The sequence below is a fragment of the Leuresthes tenuis genome, unplaced genomic scaffold, assembly GCF_036924035.1.
Source record: "Leuresthes tenuis unplaced genomic scaffold, fLeuTen1.0.hap1 SCAF_11, whole genome shotgun sequence".
Taxonomy (NCBI): Eukaryota; Metazoa; Chordata; class Actinopteri; order Atheriniformes; family Atherinopsidae; genus Leuresthes; species Leuresthes tenuis.
The window spans coordinates 15,273,684-15,290,483 of NW_027325365.1; the positions used below are offsets into that span (position 1 = coordinate 15,273,684).

The window sequence follows — 16,800 nt, forward strand, 5'->3', positions numbered from 1 at the left end:
TGTCATCTCTGGTTACACACAGACTGAAAGGTGCTGTTTGTCGGAGGAACATCGGGGTTTCTAGTGCTGGTAAAGGTGTTGTGGCGTCTGCAGTATGCAGCACATACCAAAAAGCAGATCATGAGGGTTTAACACTGTATGTGTGAAGGTTTGATGTTAGTCAGGCTAAGCTGTGTTAGGTGTCAGCCAATGAGCCAAAATAACTCCCCTGTGTTACTATGCGTGATTCACAGCGAAAGCTCGGTTACAGTAACTGATGTCCTGACATGGCGGTTTATTCTTCAGTGTAAAATCCTTCACTTGTTTGAAGGTGGTGGCCTTAGCTGTGAGGCCAGTAAGTCTCGCACGTGCGAGAACATGTTTTTTTATATCTTCTCTCTCCATCTTCACGGTTCGTTCCATTTCCTCTTCTTTCATTTTCGGATGGTGGCAAACGAGTCCTCTTATCGAGGGAGTCGATGTCTCTTTGTGTCAAAAATGCAAAAAAAATAGTTGTTGAGGGGCAACAATGTACTACACTTTGAGGAATATAAACAAAGCTTCACCCATTTACTAGATGCAATGAACAAAATGTAGTTCTGACACTGAATAAAAATCCATTTGCTATCTGTTATGTGCAAAAGCTACCTTTTTTTTTTGCTGACCTGCGGCAGAGGAATAAAAAAAAAAACAAGCGGATTTTCCTTTGCAGCACTCTTATTACTCATGACAGCTTGAACTATACTTTCACTCAGCCTGAAGACTGCAGGTTCTTATATATCGCAGCTGGTACCGAAAGAATGAACAATAATTGGCGACCTGTAGCCACTCACCCTCGTGAGAACGATTATTCTGTCTCATTTGAACAAATGTTACTTAATTATGAATAAGATCTAAACAAATGGCTCACTTTAGAAAAAAAAAAAAACCCCATCTAAAATCTAAATTATACGCTCATCATACACCTTTGATGAGATGGAAAACCTGAAGTTTATGGACACTGTAAAATCTCATAGCTGCACCTTTATTTATGCAAAACCTGCTTCATCAGAGTTGTATTATTAGAACTGTCATGAACTACAGAGAAACTTAAATGTCCTCTAGCTGCTGCAAGCACATATTTCACTCACGTGTGGTCCTCTCTGCATTAGTCACTGTGTGTGTGTGTGTGTGTGTGTGTGTGTTTCTCATAGTTGTATCCTTTGCAGCTGGTACAAACACACACCCTCCTTAAACCTGAGATCCCAAAAGCAGCAGACTCCCCCCCCGCCCATCCTCACCCCTCCCTGGTGTCCTGTCACTGGGTGTCATATCTATTTAGGGCTCCCACGCTGTTCTTCAGTTTTGCACGTCTCTTATACGAGCAGCGACATTTAATTCCACGTCTGAGTGGAAAAACTGCCGGAAGGATCGCGTAATCAGAGGGGAATTAGTGTGGTTTTATGAGGGATTCAGTGGATTCATCACAGCAGGACAAGAGTGCACATTCGGGGCACCACCATTCATGATACGGTAGGGAGACCACATCACTGGGAGTCTGTGTTTGGCCTCAACCGTCCTTCCTTGTGATCCTTCAGTGTGATTTGTGGAGTCCAAACCGGTCGGTTTAAGAGCTAAGGAACGACCTCGTTCTGGAGTGTAACTCATGGATTCACTGGAGGGCCCTTCCCCTTCATACTCAGGTGGAGAGTCTTCAGATCCAGATCCAGATTCTTCCCGCCACACCTCTACCACTGGCAACGAGGGCAGGCTCAGCAACTTGGGCTATATGATTGGGGTGGCTTGGGACCACCTGAGGCCCTTCCTCCCCTTCTTCCTCATCAGCTTAATGGTTGTGGCCCTCGTCTACCTAATGCAGGCCATCATTTTTGGGGGGCCCTTCAAGGACCCACTCTTCTTTGTCAAGTTTAACCAGCGATGGCCCCGGCCGACTCCTCATCAACAGGACTCTAGATCCCCCACCGAGGTTTTCAGTCCGGTCCCCTCTCCGTCATTTGAACAAGTCCTCGCTGATCTGGTAGGAGTCAATGAGACAGGATGAACTGGAGGAACAGTTTCTTTTCTATTTAAATACAAAAAAAAACTAAAACTACATACACCCCAAGAGCACAGACTTTTTCATCAGCTCTTTCAACATTTGAGAAGCTTTTAGACTCTGCTATATTTTGGCATTAACATCACAAAAAGAAGATAAGTGACACCCAAACAAATGAGATGAGAGTATGTGCAATTATACGTGGATTATAGTGAAATTAAAGGTGAAATCACAGTCGGGTCTAAACCAGGTCTAACAGAATATGATCCTCATAACTCATGTTTGTCTGAAGTGAGTCAGGGTGCACAAAAAGGGGATTTCTGATATCAGGGCTGCCAGTAGAAAGACACTGATCTCCAAAAGTAACTGTGCTGCCTGGCTGCAGTTAGCTAAAGATCATGTGGACAAGCTGGGGAGACTGAAATAGGTTTTTCAGGGTTAAATGTTCGAAGTTACATTTAGAAAAGGGAAAACACTGCATTCCGGTGAGAATGCCTTAATGCCTAAGAACCTTATCCTACCGGCTGGTAGAATTGTGGGTTTGACAAAGGTTGGCATACTTGTGACACTCACAGATGTGTCTGAATCATTGTCCTCATCGTTGTTAATAAATGACCAACTGTGATTTATCTGTCTCATTTCTAAAACTGGATTCTTCTTATCTACTTTTAGGACTTGTGTGAAAATGCGATGTGGTTTACTGTCACGTTCAATTCAGGAAAAAAAAGGGAAAATCTTCACTGTTTAGCATGGTAGCAAAATAACATGTAAGACTGGATCAATATGAGCTTTCTTATTGTGTCTGTATTTCTGTCCGTCACAGATGATATTTCCACTCTTCTGAGGTATTCTATGTTGGACATTGCAACAATACTACTGTTGTTTTAGTGCCAAATTCCTGCTTTGTGCTGCTAACTCAACTTCACTATGGCTCAACAAGCCAACACTGTACTTTTAAGTATTTAACTTTGGAGGATACCTGCTGAACCTTTTTTTTTTTATCTCACACTGTTAAGGTCTCATATAAACTTTTCTTATGTCCTTGCTTCTCTCAGTGTATATATGTGTGCACGTGAGCATTGTGTGAATTTTAAAAGCCTGCCTCTCATCAAGTTTCCAGTGAGAAGCAATTATTCTCTGCACTGTGATGTACTGTATGTAATGTAACCATTCACCAGCCCTCCAGAGTAGACAATCAATAAAATATCATAAAACCGGTGAAGATGCTGGAAAATTCTAGCTTTCTTTGTTAGTTTCACCATTTCAAACACACTTTGATGTGGTCTTTATTATCACTAATGTGATCACCATCTCTTCAACAAAGTATTTTTACACTAATGCAAAAATCCCTGTCTTCGGGAGGATGAAAATAACACCCTTCTCATTTGTCCATTCATATAATTCAATGACAGGATATCAATGGTTGATTGTTGAGATGATGATCATATTTCGACTGTAAGAGTGCCATTTTTTGACAAGACATTTAAAAAAAATATACATCTAAAAGATCACAAACATCAGATGTGAAATTTATTGCAGGGTCGTTGTACCAGACTTCATTAGCGTTTTCTGAGAGTCCCAAACTGACTTATAATGTTTCGAGCGAAGTAGATTATTAAGAATAAGTTTAAGTTTGAATAAGTTGACTTGTGTGGTCGGTATAATGTTGTGTTTGCTTGCTGTCGGTCAGCACATGTAAGCACCATCCGACTCCCACGTACTGAAAAGCTCTGCCAGTTTTCTGTGTATAGACACGAAGAGGGACGTGAAAATAGTGAACGATCTCTTTTTTATCGTTGTTCACCCTGTCTGTGGCAGTCGGTACACGCCCGTGGTGCCTGTGTGGCGTCGCTGCCGCCCCCTGGTGGCAATGTGGAAATCTACACTGCGCCGCTCCCACCACGCTGACCCGAGGTTGACCTCACTGAATCGGACAGGAAAAACCAAAGAAGAGCAAAACAAAATGCTGCCCTTCAGATTGCTATGAAAAAAAAAACTTACACAGTCCTAAAACGTACCGGTTTTATTTCTTTTGACGTGGGAACGGATAAATAGAGCGCTCTGGGACGGTGAGTGGAGGCGGTGTCCAACACCTGCCCGCGTGTGACTGCAACCTAATTAGGGAGAGTGGGTTTTAAGTTGGTCGTGAAAGTCGTTAGACGACTTGTTGAGTCGTTCGTAACATTTTATCAAACATTTGCTTTGTCATGGCAATCTTAGACCTGTTAATTGTGTAATTGTGTTCGGCCCAGAGGTTAGCTAGGAGTCAACTTGATGCTAACCCGCAGCTGTGCTTTGATCTCAGAGAAGTCTTAAAGCATTGTTTAAATCTTCGTAGTTTACCTACAGTAAAGCTTTTCAATTCACTAATAAGAGAATATTAAGAGAATATGGGAACTCTTAATGAGAGTTTGAAATGTGGGATAGAAATCACAATTGAACCTGTTCTGTTAGTTCTGTTTAATATCTGAATGGGTTCGTTTGTTATTGCTGAAATTAATTAGCAAACACACTGAAGCCAAAATGGAAACGATACTTAAATGATTTATAAAGATAACAGATTTGTGTAAATAATTAATCTTACTGTATAATTTCTTTTTATAGGTAAGTTTAGAGCATCTCAGCTTTGCACTCATAGCATAGGGAATCCATTTACTTTTTAGTTTAAGGATGAATGAATGTTGTTTGAAGCTATAATGCTGCAGCCTGATAGGGGAAAAAAACACATGTAAAACCCTACTGATCAGCTCTGGTGATTCAGTTTCTTTCTCTGTCTCTTTGCTCCTCTTTCGAAGTGGATGGAGAAATGTGGTGCTACCAAAAACCGGGCTTTGAAGCCCTTCTCCTCACTGAGCTGCAGAGACAGCAACAGTGCAGCCAGTTCTGTGACACTCTGCTCAAAGCAGGAGGTATAAACACTCACGAAATGGTGAAATTACTCAGCGATCGCTGCCTAAGAAATGTAGCTCTTAATTATTACTATATATTAAGTATTTATGTTGACAGTGTGTAAAATGTGACATGTTTTCACATCCTGACATGTTGCAAACTGCTGTTACAATGTTGTGGAAGCCCCAGTTTCATTGTTCACACCCTTTACACCTGTCCTGCAGGTGTATCAGTGCCTGCACACAGCTGTATTCTGTCAGCCATCAGCCCCCACTTGTCCTCGGCTCTGTCCTCCAATCCGGTGCCCCCTGCAGGACAGAGCCGTCTGCTGGAGTTCCGGACTCTGGGCGCCTGCACGCTGCTCCACATGGTCAGGCTTCTTTACTCCGGAGAGATGGCGGGAGAGGGTGAAAGCGAGAAGCAAGAGGCCATTTCTGCTGCGGCCAAACTGGGCATCAATGGGCTGGTGGAGGTGATGAAAAATAAAACCACAGGGGTGGGAGGAGGAGGAGGGCTGGGGCAGTACACAGAGATAGGAGTGCAAACGGAGCCTGAGAGGATGGAGGAGACTGAGGGGAGACAGAGCAGGTGGAGAAGAGTGCTGAGGGATGGGAGCACTTTTCTCTGGAAAGACACACTGTCAGATGTGGGAAAAGACATGTGGACTCAAACGGAGGAGCTGCAGGTAAACACAGCCGCCCCGGCTCACCCAGCAGCCATCTATGAAACAGTTGATATGGATGCCTTCCAGAGTATACAGCAGGCAGATTGCCATCAGTTTGTCCCCGTGACACTCGTTTACCCACCAAGTGACAATCAGACACCACAAACTTTACCTGCTGCCTCAGCCCCTGTGCAAGAATCCACAGCAGCTGGAAGCACATCTGTTGACGTTGTGGCGCTTCCGTTCACAATTATCTCCCCTTCCCTCCCTCATCTTTCCAACCACGACCCCCCGTTTGCTGCTAACCATCAGAGCTGCTCGGCTGGTTCCCAAGGAGCAGACAGAGACGTCAGAGCAGCTGAGGAGTGGGAGGGCGAGCGCTTGGAGCAGTTTCAGGGCAACATCCCAGGATTCATCAGCTACTTCCTGAACCCGGAACATACAGACGGCACCAAGAGGAGGAGGGCAGGGACGAGGCAAAGGGCAGGGGTAAGAGGTGGCAGGAGATCCGGGACAGGAGAGCAGAGAGCCAGGACACCCCGAGGAAGAACAGGAGGGAGGGGGCGGGGAGGGTTCACTCAGAAGGTTGATGTGCAGGAGGTGGGGGTGGGCAAGCTGCAGAAGCTGTTCCTGCGCAGGTGGGAGATGAGGACACCGAGGACGGGTCAGGGAGGAGGAGCCGTTGGCAGGAAGTTGTTCCTGAAGAGCAGAGAGGTCATGAAACCATCCAGGACATATCAGAGGAGAGGAAGACGGGGCAAAGAGTGGGAGGTCAGCCAGAGCGGGGATTTGTTGCTGTGCAGTGGGGGAAGGGGAGGTAACACTCAATGTGGACGGAAAAACACGCAGCACTCGAGCCAGGTGAGTTAGTGTGTCCTCAACAGGAGATGGGAGGCTGTTATGGTATGAAAACAAGGTTATGGTTCCTCATTTATCAACTGCGTATTCACAATTCCCAGACATTTGGTGTGGAGAATTTACCGAGTTGTACTTCTAATCAAAAATGTGCTAAATATTAGCACCGCTTTGACCATGCTTTACACACACAATTCAGAGCTAGAGCAGCTGCTAATAAAGACAAATCTACCTCCAGGCTACACGTCTGTTTTTAACTAAACAGATTTACTGTGTAATTCTTCAGTTAAGGAAATAAAGACTATTAGTGAAGGGGGGGGGGGCTCCTGCCCGACTTCCACAGTGACTTTTCCTCATCTCGTCTAGATTCTGTGTCTTCTTCTTGGTGTTATCAGGGTTTGGAAAGACAACTTTCAGCTTTCCCGTCGGCATGGTTACGCATCACAAGCGATGTTAAATGCGCCAGAATTACCAGCAGAAATCCTTCCAGCATCCAAACCTGGAAGATGATACGTTTTCGCTTCAACGTCTTTAGAAGTGAATTGCACAGTATTAACAACTGTCCCTAAGATGGATCTCCTGTAAGTCTCTGCTTTTCCTCTGCGGTTCGGCAGAAAGGACAAGGGCGTCTGCAGTCAGATGAGCAGTGACGTTTTCTAACTTTCATATGAACAAGTCTCGGCACATCACATCATGCGCAGAAACAATTTCAGATTTGATTTCTGTCCTCATTCAAACTCCAAAGCTGCTGCTCCTCTGCTCCTCTCCACCTGGCTGCAGTTAGTTACTCGCATGAATTCAGTTGTTACAGATTAAAAAGATGCTGAGATGGTGAGATTATTTGTTTGTAATTGATTCCATCTTTCACTCATTCATTCATTCACTCATTCATTCATTGTCAGACCGACACAGCAAAGCTTAACGATGGGGTAGTTTTGATAATATAAAATGACAGTGGTTCTATAACTGTGGCTTAACCCTCCAGGAGAATTTTTCCTGTAATGGATCCAGTGTTGGAGGAAATTTGACGACTGTTTTTTTTTTAATTCCATGAAAGTGCTGCTTTATCTTTTGTATTGTAATCGGTGTGCTTCTCTCCCTGATTACAGAGCAGTCTTCCCGTTAGCAGGACCCAAAAGGGCCCGGACAAGTCGGCGCCAGTTCCCTTCTCTGGCCCAATCAGACAGTTCCACAGCATTTGCTCTTCCTCCAATCCGCCCCTCCAGCCGTCTCCTTCTCACAGGCTGCTGTCACCCGCTGCCTCCCATGTGTCCCCAGCATCGTCCCTCCTCCACACCACCCCCCTCCCCCCTGCGGCCCCTCCCCCCCAGGAGGACCATCATGAGTGCATTGACCGTCTTCTGGAGGAGGTCATGATGGGGCTCGATATTTTAACTAACGGCAACAGCGCCACCCATTTACAGTGTTCTCCACCAACAGGCGGCAGTACTGTAGTGCTAAACAAACAGCAGGAGCATAGCGCCGTCACTGAGGCGCCTGTTCTGCAGCAGCCGTGTGAGGGCGAGCTCAACAAGATGCTGGACCACTTCCTTCAGTCGTTTGAGCAGCATGTTGAAGGCTGTAGTGCCAGGGAGGAAAGTGAGATGGGGGATGAGAGTTCCTCTATGGTCAGCCAGCCTTACACTGTCATAAACTGCTCTAAAAGAACAAAGACTAAAAGTAGAGGCCCTCACACGTCTAATCTGCAGTCGAAACATACCCCACACCGAGCCGGTCTCTCCCAAACATCTGAACAGCACAGCGATGGTTCTGGATTGCCACAGAGCCAGTCGCAGTCCCACAAAGCCCCGGCTCAGTGTGCCACATCTTCCGCAGAACCGGTGAACACCCAGGAGAAAGCCAGAAGATTGACCAAGAGAAAGTCCAGACCGTATCTGTTCTCATTAGAGAAAAAGAAGGTGAAAAGGAGGAAACCGTTGCCATCGGATGAAGCAAACAGCAGGACAGTTCAAGACCAGAGAAGCAGGCAGCTGCAGCAGATGCCGGTGGTGAAACTGGACAGGAAGAGCTTGCTGTCGGCCACAGTCGCACTGCAGGGACACAGCTGTCAGAGTCTGCAAGAGCAGGTGAAAAACCCCTCTCTCAGCCCTTTCTGCTCATGTTTTAGTTGTTTTCTGCTGTCACCAGGTGAGCAAAATATCTCACAGAGCGGAGCAAAGCCGCCACTTCCCACAGTGTTGGGATGCTGTGTGAATTGTAAATGAGAACAGAGCGCTGTGGTTTTTTTAATCTTATGTACCCACATTTTATTCACACACAGCGTTGTCCCATTCTGGTCAGACATGTTGGATTCTAGCTGCTCACCTGTTTGTCATACTTTGCATTACACGATCCATCAACTGTTTTCAACCGTTGAAAGGCCAGAAAAAAGGAAGAATTTCACATTTCCATCGGTCTGACCACAGAACAGTGACCCCGCTTTGCCTCAGTCCAGCTTAAAGGAGCTTTAGCTCAGAGAAGACGACGGATGAGTGTTTCTGGGTCATGTTCACATGGGGTTTCTTCTTTGCGTTGTCCAATATGATTAAAGCCTTCAGAGAATCTCCAGAAATCATCATTGATTCTGAACAGCATGCACAGGATTTGGAGCAACACATACTGCCATCTTTTTATTGGGAAGAACTCGCTAATGTGTCTCTATTAAAAAATCTGGTGTGGCTGTGGTGCAGACCTGTCACTGAATACATTTAGCATATTAGTCCATAGAAAATATAGTTTTGCACAATTCAATGTTGGTTTAAACCGATTTTCGAATCACTGCGTCTGTTTTTTTTCGTTTTTTCGTTTCGATGGAATCGTGATGGCAAAGCGCTCGGCGAAAAAATGCAACCTCTGATTGTTTGTCTTTTTCAGAGTCCTGCGAAAACCACGACGGGTCTGCCATCGGGGAAATCCTCTAGTGACGGCATTTCTGGCAGGAAACGGCAAGCGTCTGTGAGCACAAAGACCTACCCGATCAGGAGCAGGTTCAGAGCACCACCTATCGTGGTGTGTATTAGCTTATAGGGGAGGAGCAAAGATCTGGTTTGTCATACAACTTTAGCAGAGACGCCACACTGGAATTGAGGCTCAAATGAGCAAAATAGCTTTGGCCTTTGTTTCATTTAAACTTGCCCCACATTCATCTTCATATTTAATCTCTTACATCTGAAAAGTTGATGGTGATCAGTCATATTTTGTGTTAATCATCATGCTAACACAATGAGGTAATAGTTAGCAGTGTAATTGTAAACGTATCTGCACAATGATGCTAGCATTCGGCTCAAGGCACCATTTAGCTTAGAGTGATTTGTGACTGATTTGTCTTGCAGGAGAGTCTGCCCGTTGTCCCGGAGAAACGGGAGAAACCTTTACCGCACCTTCCAACAGGTCGGAGGCCAGGCAGGCCCAGGAAAAATCCCCAGCTTCACAGTTCAGCGGCACCGGGTGCGACACAGCCTGCGGATCCCTGGCGAAAAGATGAGCAACCGGAAAAGAATCGAGAGCGACAGCTGCAGGAGGAGGCAGAGGGACCCACAGGGTGGGGAAAGAAGAGGGGGGCAGAATCTCACGAGCAGCCCAGCGATGATGCTACCGTGACCAAAAGGATTTGTTTAGCTCAAACGACCGAATCTGAATCTGCAGAGTTGGTACCCGCACCAGCGACCGTGGAGCTGGAGGAGGCGGTCGATGTAGACATCGACATAGAGACTGTTTCGCTGACTAGTTTAAGAGAGGATACGCAAGCGGAAGGACAAAAGGTAGAACCCACGGTGAGTGAGATTCCACTCAGAGAAAGTCTGACAGACGACGAGACGGAGAGCAGCGCCGATGAGATCATCGATGTGGAGGACCACGGAGGCTCCGAGGCTCCGACTCTTTCACATCTAAACCGCTCCGTTTCACCTGCCTCGCAGCTCAGCCTGGAGCGTGCAGGCAAATGGGAAGAAGACAAGGACGACGACGTCGATGTGATTGGAGCTTCCAGTCCGGTCCCCGATCCGGTGATGATCAGCTGGACAGAGTTCTCAGGAGGGGAGGAAGAGGAAGGAGAGGAGGTTATCGACGTTGTCGGGGAGAAGGCAGACTGCGCTTCATCAGCAATCTTCTATGCTGTGAGTAAAGCTGAGCTTGCTAGTAGAAAATGCCAGACTGAGGTGCTCTCACATTAGCGCCTGCTCTGTTCTTTTCTTCTTCTTTTTTTTTTTGTCACGTCTCAGTTTGTGAGATTCCTCCAACTACCAAGAAACTATGTCAGGATCAGTCTCATTCAGCTGAGTCACAGGGGGGGGGGTTGAACAAATAATGATACCGGCAAACCTTTCCAGGGGATGCCGTCAGTTGCCTTCTTTGTGGCGTTTGCTTTGCTTTTCGATGACTCGAGGGGTTTTTGCTTTTCCACTCCCATCTATCTAACGCTCAGGAGACGAGCGACGGCGTGTCGGACGTTTGTTTTGGACGTTTTTCATCGAGCACTAACACACACGGTGAGTTTAATCAGTGGAGGCAGGTGTTTCTCACCTCACTTCGGTCAGCGATGACACGGATTGGTCATAGTTTATTCAGATATTTAGGATTTTATGTGAAGAGTTAGGATGTTAGAGCTGCTCATTTGAAGTTTGTTTTAACTGGGAGCCAGAATGTTTCGAGTTTTAATGCCTCCAAAGGTGAGGGGGGGGGTGTGTGATCAGGTTTTGGAGTATTCAAAGAGATCAGGAATGTTTTATTAGTCGCTCATAGGACTATGTCTGTATTAGTTGTGAGTGTGTAACTGTTATTGATGTCAGCCTGTGTTCCGCTGAAGTTTGCACGTGTTCCAGGAAAATGTTTGTCTTCCTTGTTTTACTGTGTTTGCCGGTGTTCCCCGGGCCACTTTTCTGTCTGATTTCGCCAATAAAGGTTTCTCTTTTTTCCTTGTGCTGAAGAAGATTTCCACAGTCCACGAGTTGTTCTTTTCCTCCTCTTCTCATGCACAGCAACGGAGAAATGACTCCTCACCACCAGAGTTTTTGTTAAATGAACAACGTCGTAGTGTAATACGTCATCTGAGGTTTTATTTACCCGATACCTTACACACCAGAACTGGTGTTTTTTTTTTTTTATCATCCCCTGATATATACAGTATAAGACCTTGGAACTGAAACTCTTTCTTTTTCACATAACTAACAGCTTAAGTTGACTTATATCGACCTAACAAAGTCAAGTCAAATCAATTATATCATAAATTTGCCTCAATCTGTACAGCGCACGTCATCTTCTGTTCCCAGGCCTTTGATTGGAGGACAAACAGCTGCCATTACTGTTGGGGAAATCTGAATAAAGAAATGTGAACTGAAACCTTGCATTGTAGATGTTCCCACTGCTTCTCTTGGATCCCATCCTTTCTTCATTAGTTCAACCCTTTTCATCTTACAGCCTAAAGTAACTTCTTGAATTAGTAATGGTTTAACTGTCATCTTTGAACAGTATCTAAACACAGGAAACTTGAGCTTTAAAGGCTTTCAGAAGGAGATGGAACGAAGTGGACAACCCACTCAATTTTTTTTGCACAAACTTAGAAACCACAAAACAAGAACACGTGAAGTGAAAATTAGTTTATTAGTTATCAACCTGTGAATAAACCTCCTGCACACAACTACACAACGCATCTGAGCTGCACCGCAGCACCGTCTGCGGCACTGAGGAGACTGAGCGCAGCTGGGGAGGATTCCCGGGACACGGAGCTTCACCCCCCTCTGTTTGACTCCCTCAGCTCATCGCCACGGTCGGGTGAGAGTACAGCGCAGGTGTGTGTCTGCGTGTGTCAGTGCGCAGGGACCTCTAAACCAAATAAAAAGACACAGCGTGTCAGCGTGGTTGTGTGTGTGTGCGTGTTTCCCTGTGCTTTTAACAGTGCGATATAGTCTCTTATCACATCTGGCAGCGGCTGTAAATCAGTAGTTGCGTAGTCGGGTTGGGGCGGCTGTTGCGGCTCAAGTCAAGAGGAAGGAGAGGATTGAAGAGAGGGAGAAAGAAGGAGAGAAGGGGGTTGTGGGAAGGGGGAACGGGGGAAGAAGGGAGCTGCTGTCCGTGGGCCGTGGCCTCAGTCTGTGGTCCTCTCAGTGCTGGATGCGCCTGATGGACTGGATCTGGGGGGTCTGACAGTGAGAGCCCCAGTTCCTCCAGTGCTGGTAGTCTCCACTGTGTCTCTCACACTCCATGATGTACTGCTGGCCTCTGTAGCCAGGGTACTGGTAGCACACGAAGCTGCGGGGAAACGAGGAGAGTTGGGATTATTCTAGAAGCTGCTGTGAGAGAGTTCAGGGCTTTTAGCTGCTCCAGATCTAGATATTGTACTGCATTGGGAGACAAACTTGACACTCGTGGTGCTTAATTGATAGATTTGGAGATGTAAAAGCTGTAGAAATGAGCCTGTAGTCACAGGGTGAAGTTCACGACTACTTACGCGCCACACTGCACGTGCATGGAGCCAACCTCAGGCATCATCCAGCCCATGGCCTGCAGAGAGGGGTAGTCGTCACAGATCTCCGAGCTGCGGCCCATGAAGTTCTCCCTCTCGAAGATGATCATGCGGCTGCTTTGATGGGACTGAACGGGACACAGAGACGGAGTTTACGTCTCCGTGGGTTTGTTTTACGAGCGGGACAGTGTTCGGAGGCGGGTGGATGTACTCACGGCGCAGTAGATGGGGCGCAGAGACATGAGACGCTCCACGTGGTAGGAGAGGGAACCGCTGTAAGCGTCCCAGTGGGGGTACTCTCCTCTCTCCAGGATGAACTGCTGGCCCTGGAAGTCGTGGTGCTCGAAACCCACCCAGCTTCACAGAGAGAGACGCACAAAGAAGCCCGTTCACACGATGCACCCTTTGTTGTGTATTTGAAGAACTTAGGGTACACTTCTCTATGTTTGAGCTACAGAATAAAAGCACGTGTGTACACCACTAATGTTAAAGACAGGATTTTAATGTAGAGGTGCGGTTTGTATTGTTTAGGATGGATCCATTAAGGGGAGATGATTGTATCCAATGAATGTGTCTTATATGTGTGTCTCGTCACTAGAGAGAAATCCTGTGAGACTTACGCTCCGCTCTCCACCCTGATGGAGCGGATGTTGTCCAGTCCGCACTCCTGAATGTTGCAGCACTCAGAGGTGAACTCCATAAACTTGCCCTGGAAATGCTCCTGCTCGAACACGGTCACCTGAGGAGCCAAAGCAAGTGTTAAATGTTTTACCTTCCTTCACATTTAGCAGAGACGCACAGATCACCATAAAGAAAGAAAAAAAAAAACTGGAAATGGTGTATTTTATGAGCAAATGAACGCATGTTTACCTTGAAGAAAGGAGCCATGCCCATTCCTGAGTTGACCAGAGGCGTCATCATTGGGGACCTTGTAGTTCTGTACATCTTGACTCCTGAGGTGGCAAATGAGGACAGAGGAGAAGACATGAGGAAAAGGGCCAAAACGTTTGGGAGAAACAGTATCAGAGATGAAAGGCTCCTGATTCCACTAGTTAACTTTAGACTACTAGTTTCCGGTGATAAACATGATGGTGCTCACTTTCCACTTACAGGAAAAAGCTAGATCATGTGGAGGGGGTCTGGCAGAAACAGTTTACAAAGTTGTGCCCGACAGCGATTAAAGTGTCAGACAAGTGTCAGAAAGTGCTTTTGGATTTCAGTCTCTATGTGAAAGCCACCTGAGCTGAGTTGAAAGCAGAGATGCAGCCTTACCTAGATTGTCACTTTATTGGAAGAGCTCGATAGTGGTACGCGCCTACCGCCTGCCTCGCGTAGAGCTTTGAGAGAACCTGGCGCTTCAGTTTTATATCGACGGTCGAGGGTGACGCGCTTATCAACGCGCATCCGCGCACCTCGCTCTGTCCGTGTAAACGGCCCATTTAGTGCAGCGCGAGTAGCTGTGCGCGCTCCCGGCGCCCCTGCGTGGCCGCTGGATGCTGTTGTCCCGATGCAGCGACCAGCTCAGCAGATCCTATAGTGCTGCTGAGGCTGGGGAACAAAGGCGCTCCGGTATGTTCGGGCCGCGGTCAGCAGTCCAGCGCGTGCCCCGGCACAAAGGGTCGGATCGGGGTGGAGAATGTGGGGATTAACGGCGTAGCAGAGAGGCACGCAGAAGGAGATATCTGGGTGGGTCAGAACTAATGTATAGAAATTTGACAGAGACGGTGAAAGCGACATTTTCCTCTTATTTTGGCTATCTATCACAGCGCGGTGCGGGGCCAGCGCCTGTAAGGGCGCAGGTGCACATGTGCAGGTGTATGATTTAGCCAAATGAGTGCATCAAGTATGAGCATCAGTGAGTGGATTGACAAATTAGATTTGGATTTTCACAAATAAATAAAACAAATAAAACACAAACCTCCCCTCAAATGGCATCCCACATTTCTATTTTACAGTTATGCATATATAAACTCAGCTATCAGAAATCAGCTCTCCTTCTTCTTGTCATTCACAGAATAATTTGAAGGCAGGCTCTGTGGCTCATAGTGCCATGTATGGAGGTCACAGGCATGACAAAGTTTGGCACTTATGAACCTGTTCACTTTGTGCTCATGTATTGGGCCTGAATGAAAGCTTGATGACAAAGATCAGCATTAAAATAGACACATCTTACTCTTGATATTGTTTTAAAGCCTGCCTGTTTGAGGGTGTTCAGTCGCGGCAGTAAGAGTGGTATTTGTTGTAAATGGGGATGGATAGAAATAGAGACGGGGGGATGAACATTTTAAATATGGAAGTGAAATCACTGTGACATTAGGTGACATTAACTACTTTTAATTGGTCATTCTGTTCTGTTGCCTCTGTCAGTCGTCCTCTGCCTTCGCCCATCCCCTCTACCCGTCCCCCTCTGATGATGTGGGGTTTCTTTTGTCTCCTGCCTCTGACCTCAGCAGGTTTGTTTCTCTCCCTGTAATCCCTCTCCTGTGAGCGCCAGCGTATAAAAGCGAGGGGCACACTCCGAGCCGCACACACTCTGAGTGAGGCTCGGCGCAGGCATCGCACACACAGACAGGTAAGGTGCTCTTACAGGTGAAGAGCCAGTTCGGTTCAGCATTTCTAAACCATCGATATCATGTCAGAAGAATTTGGCTAAAATTGTCACATGAACACAACCTGTCTTATTGTTTGTTCACTCAGTAATCATGTCCAGTGGAGATAAGTCCAAGACCTCTTCCCAGACTGATGGGAAGACTGCTCAGGGCAAGAAGTCTGAGATGGGAATGATGTCCTACAAGGTGGGTTACTTGGATGCAAATTACAGGCGCCAATCTGAGATTTATCATAGCGTGGCATAGTTTTTATACACTGGATCATTCCTGACTTGTTTTGCTGCATTTACTCCCACTAGATGTACGTGTTCGACCAGGAGAACTTCCAGGGTCACATGATTGAGATCTGCAACGAGTGCATGAACGTGTGTGATATGGGCATGGACCGCGTCCGTTCCCTGCGTGTTGAGTGTGGACCGTAAGTCTGAGGACATATGCTCTTCTTCACTGCATAGCAAATGGCCAGCTTTGCACTGATGCTTCATAACTCTTGTCTTCCTTGGCAGCTTTGTGGGCTTTGAGCAGATGAACTTCTGCGGTGAGATGTACATCCTGGAGAAGGGAGAGTATCCCCGCTGGGACTCCTGGAGCAACTGCCAGAGAAACGACTACCTGCTGTCTTTCAGGCCCGTCAGGATGGTAAAAAATTAATTCCCTTCATATCCAAAGTTGTCATCTCTGTTTAGCTTTAGATTCTTCTTCAACCGGGGGCTTCTCCTTGTTTTTCTGTCCTCTAGGACCCTGAGAAGCACAAGATCTGCCTGTACGAGGTGGGAGAGTTCAAGGGCCGCAAGATGGAGATCATGGACGACGACGTTCCCAGCATGTACTCCTACGGCTTCACCGACAGAGTGGGCAGCATCAGCGTCAGCTGTGGAACGTGAGTTTCAAGCGCCAAAGAGGAGATTCAAAAGACTCACCAAAATCATCCCTGTACTGACACATTTCCTCTTTTGCTCCCAGCTGGGTGGGATACCAGTTCCCTGGATACCGTGGCAGCCAGTACCTGCTGGAGAAGGGTGACTACAGGCACTTCAACGAGTATGGCGCCCGCTTTCCTCAGTTCCAGTCTGTGAGGCGTATCCGTGACATGCAGTGGCACCAAATGGGCTGCTACACCATGGCCAGCAAGTGAGGCTCAGGGAAGGAGAGAAAGAGAAAGAGCGGAAGTGAGGGTGAGGGGCGGAGGAAGAGGGAAAGGGGGAGAGATGCCTGAGACCTTTAACTGATACCTTCGGAAGGTCTATGATCTAACACAGTGAGGGGACAGGCGAGGATCTATCTCTGCCTCTGATTGCAGTCAACACCT

At 46.8% G+C, this 16,800-nt stretch overlaps 2 protein-coding genes across 2 annotated transcripts; one reads left to right on the top strand and one right to left on the bottom strand.

Annotated features, from left to right (window-relative positions):
* Positions 1–12,520: 12,520 nt before the first annotated feature.
* Positions 12,521–13,827, bottom strand: cryba1l1 (crystallin, beta A1, like 1). Its single transcript, XM_072395697.1, has 5 exons — positions 13,753–13,827; positions 13,503–13,621; positions 13,098–13,239; positions 12,868–13,010; positions 12,521–12,668 (listed from the first exon to the last, which is right to left on the bottom strand). Exons 1-5 carry the CDS (start codon positions 13,825–13,827, stop codon positions 12,521–12,523), a joined length of 627 nt encoding a protein of 208 aa, XP_072251798.1.
* A 1,757-nt stretch (positions 13,828–15,584) lies between these two features.
* On the top strand, positions 15,585–16,626 carry LOC140318075 (beta-crystallin B1-like). The gene is made up of 5 exons (XM_072395696.1): positions 15,585–15,677; positions 15,791–15,909; positions 15,998–16,130; positions 16,229–16,371; positions 16,455–16,626. The coding sequence occupies exons 1-5, from the start codon at positions 15,585–15,587 to the stop codon at positions 16,624–16,626; spliced, it is 660 nt and encodes a 219-aa protein (XP_072251797.1).
* The last annotated feature ends 174 nt before the right edge of the window (positions 16,627–16,800 follow it).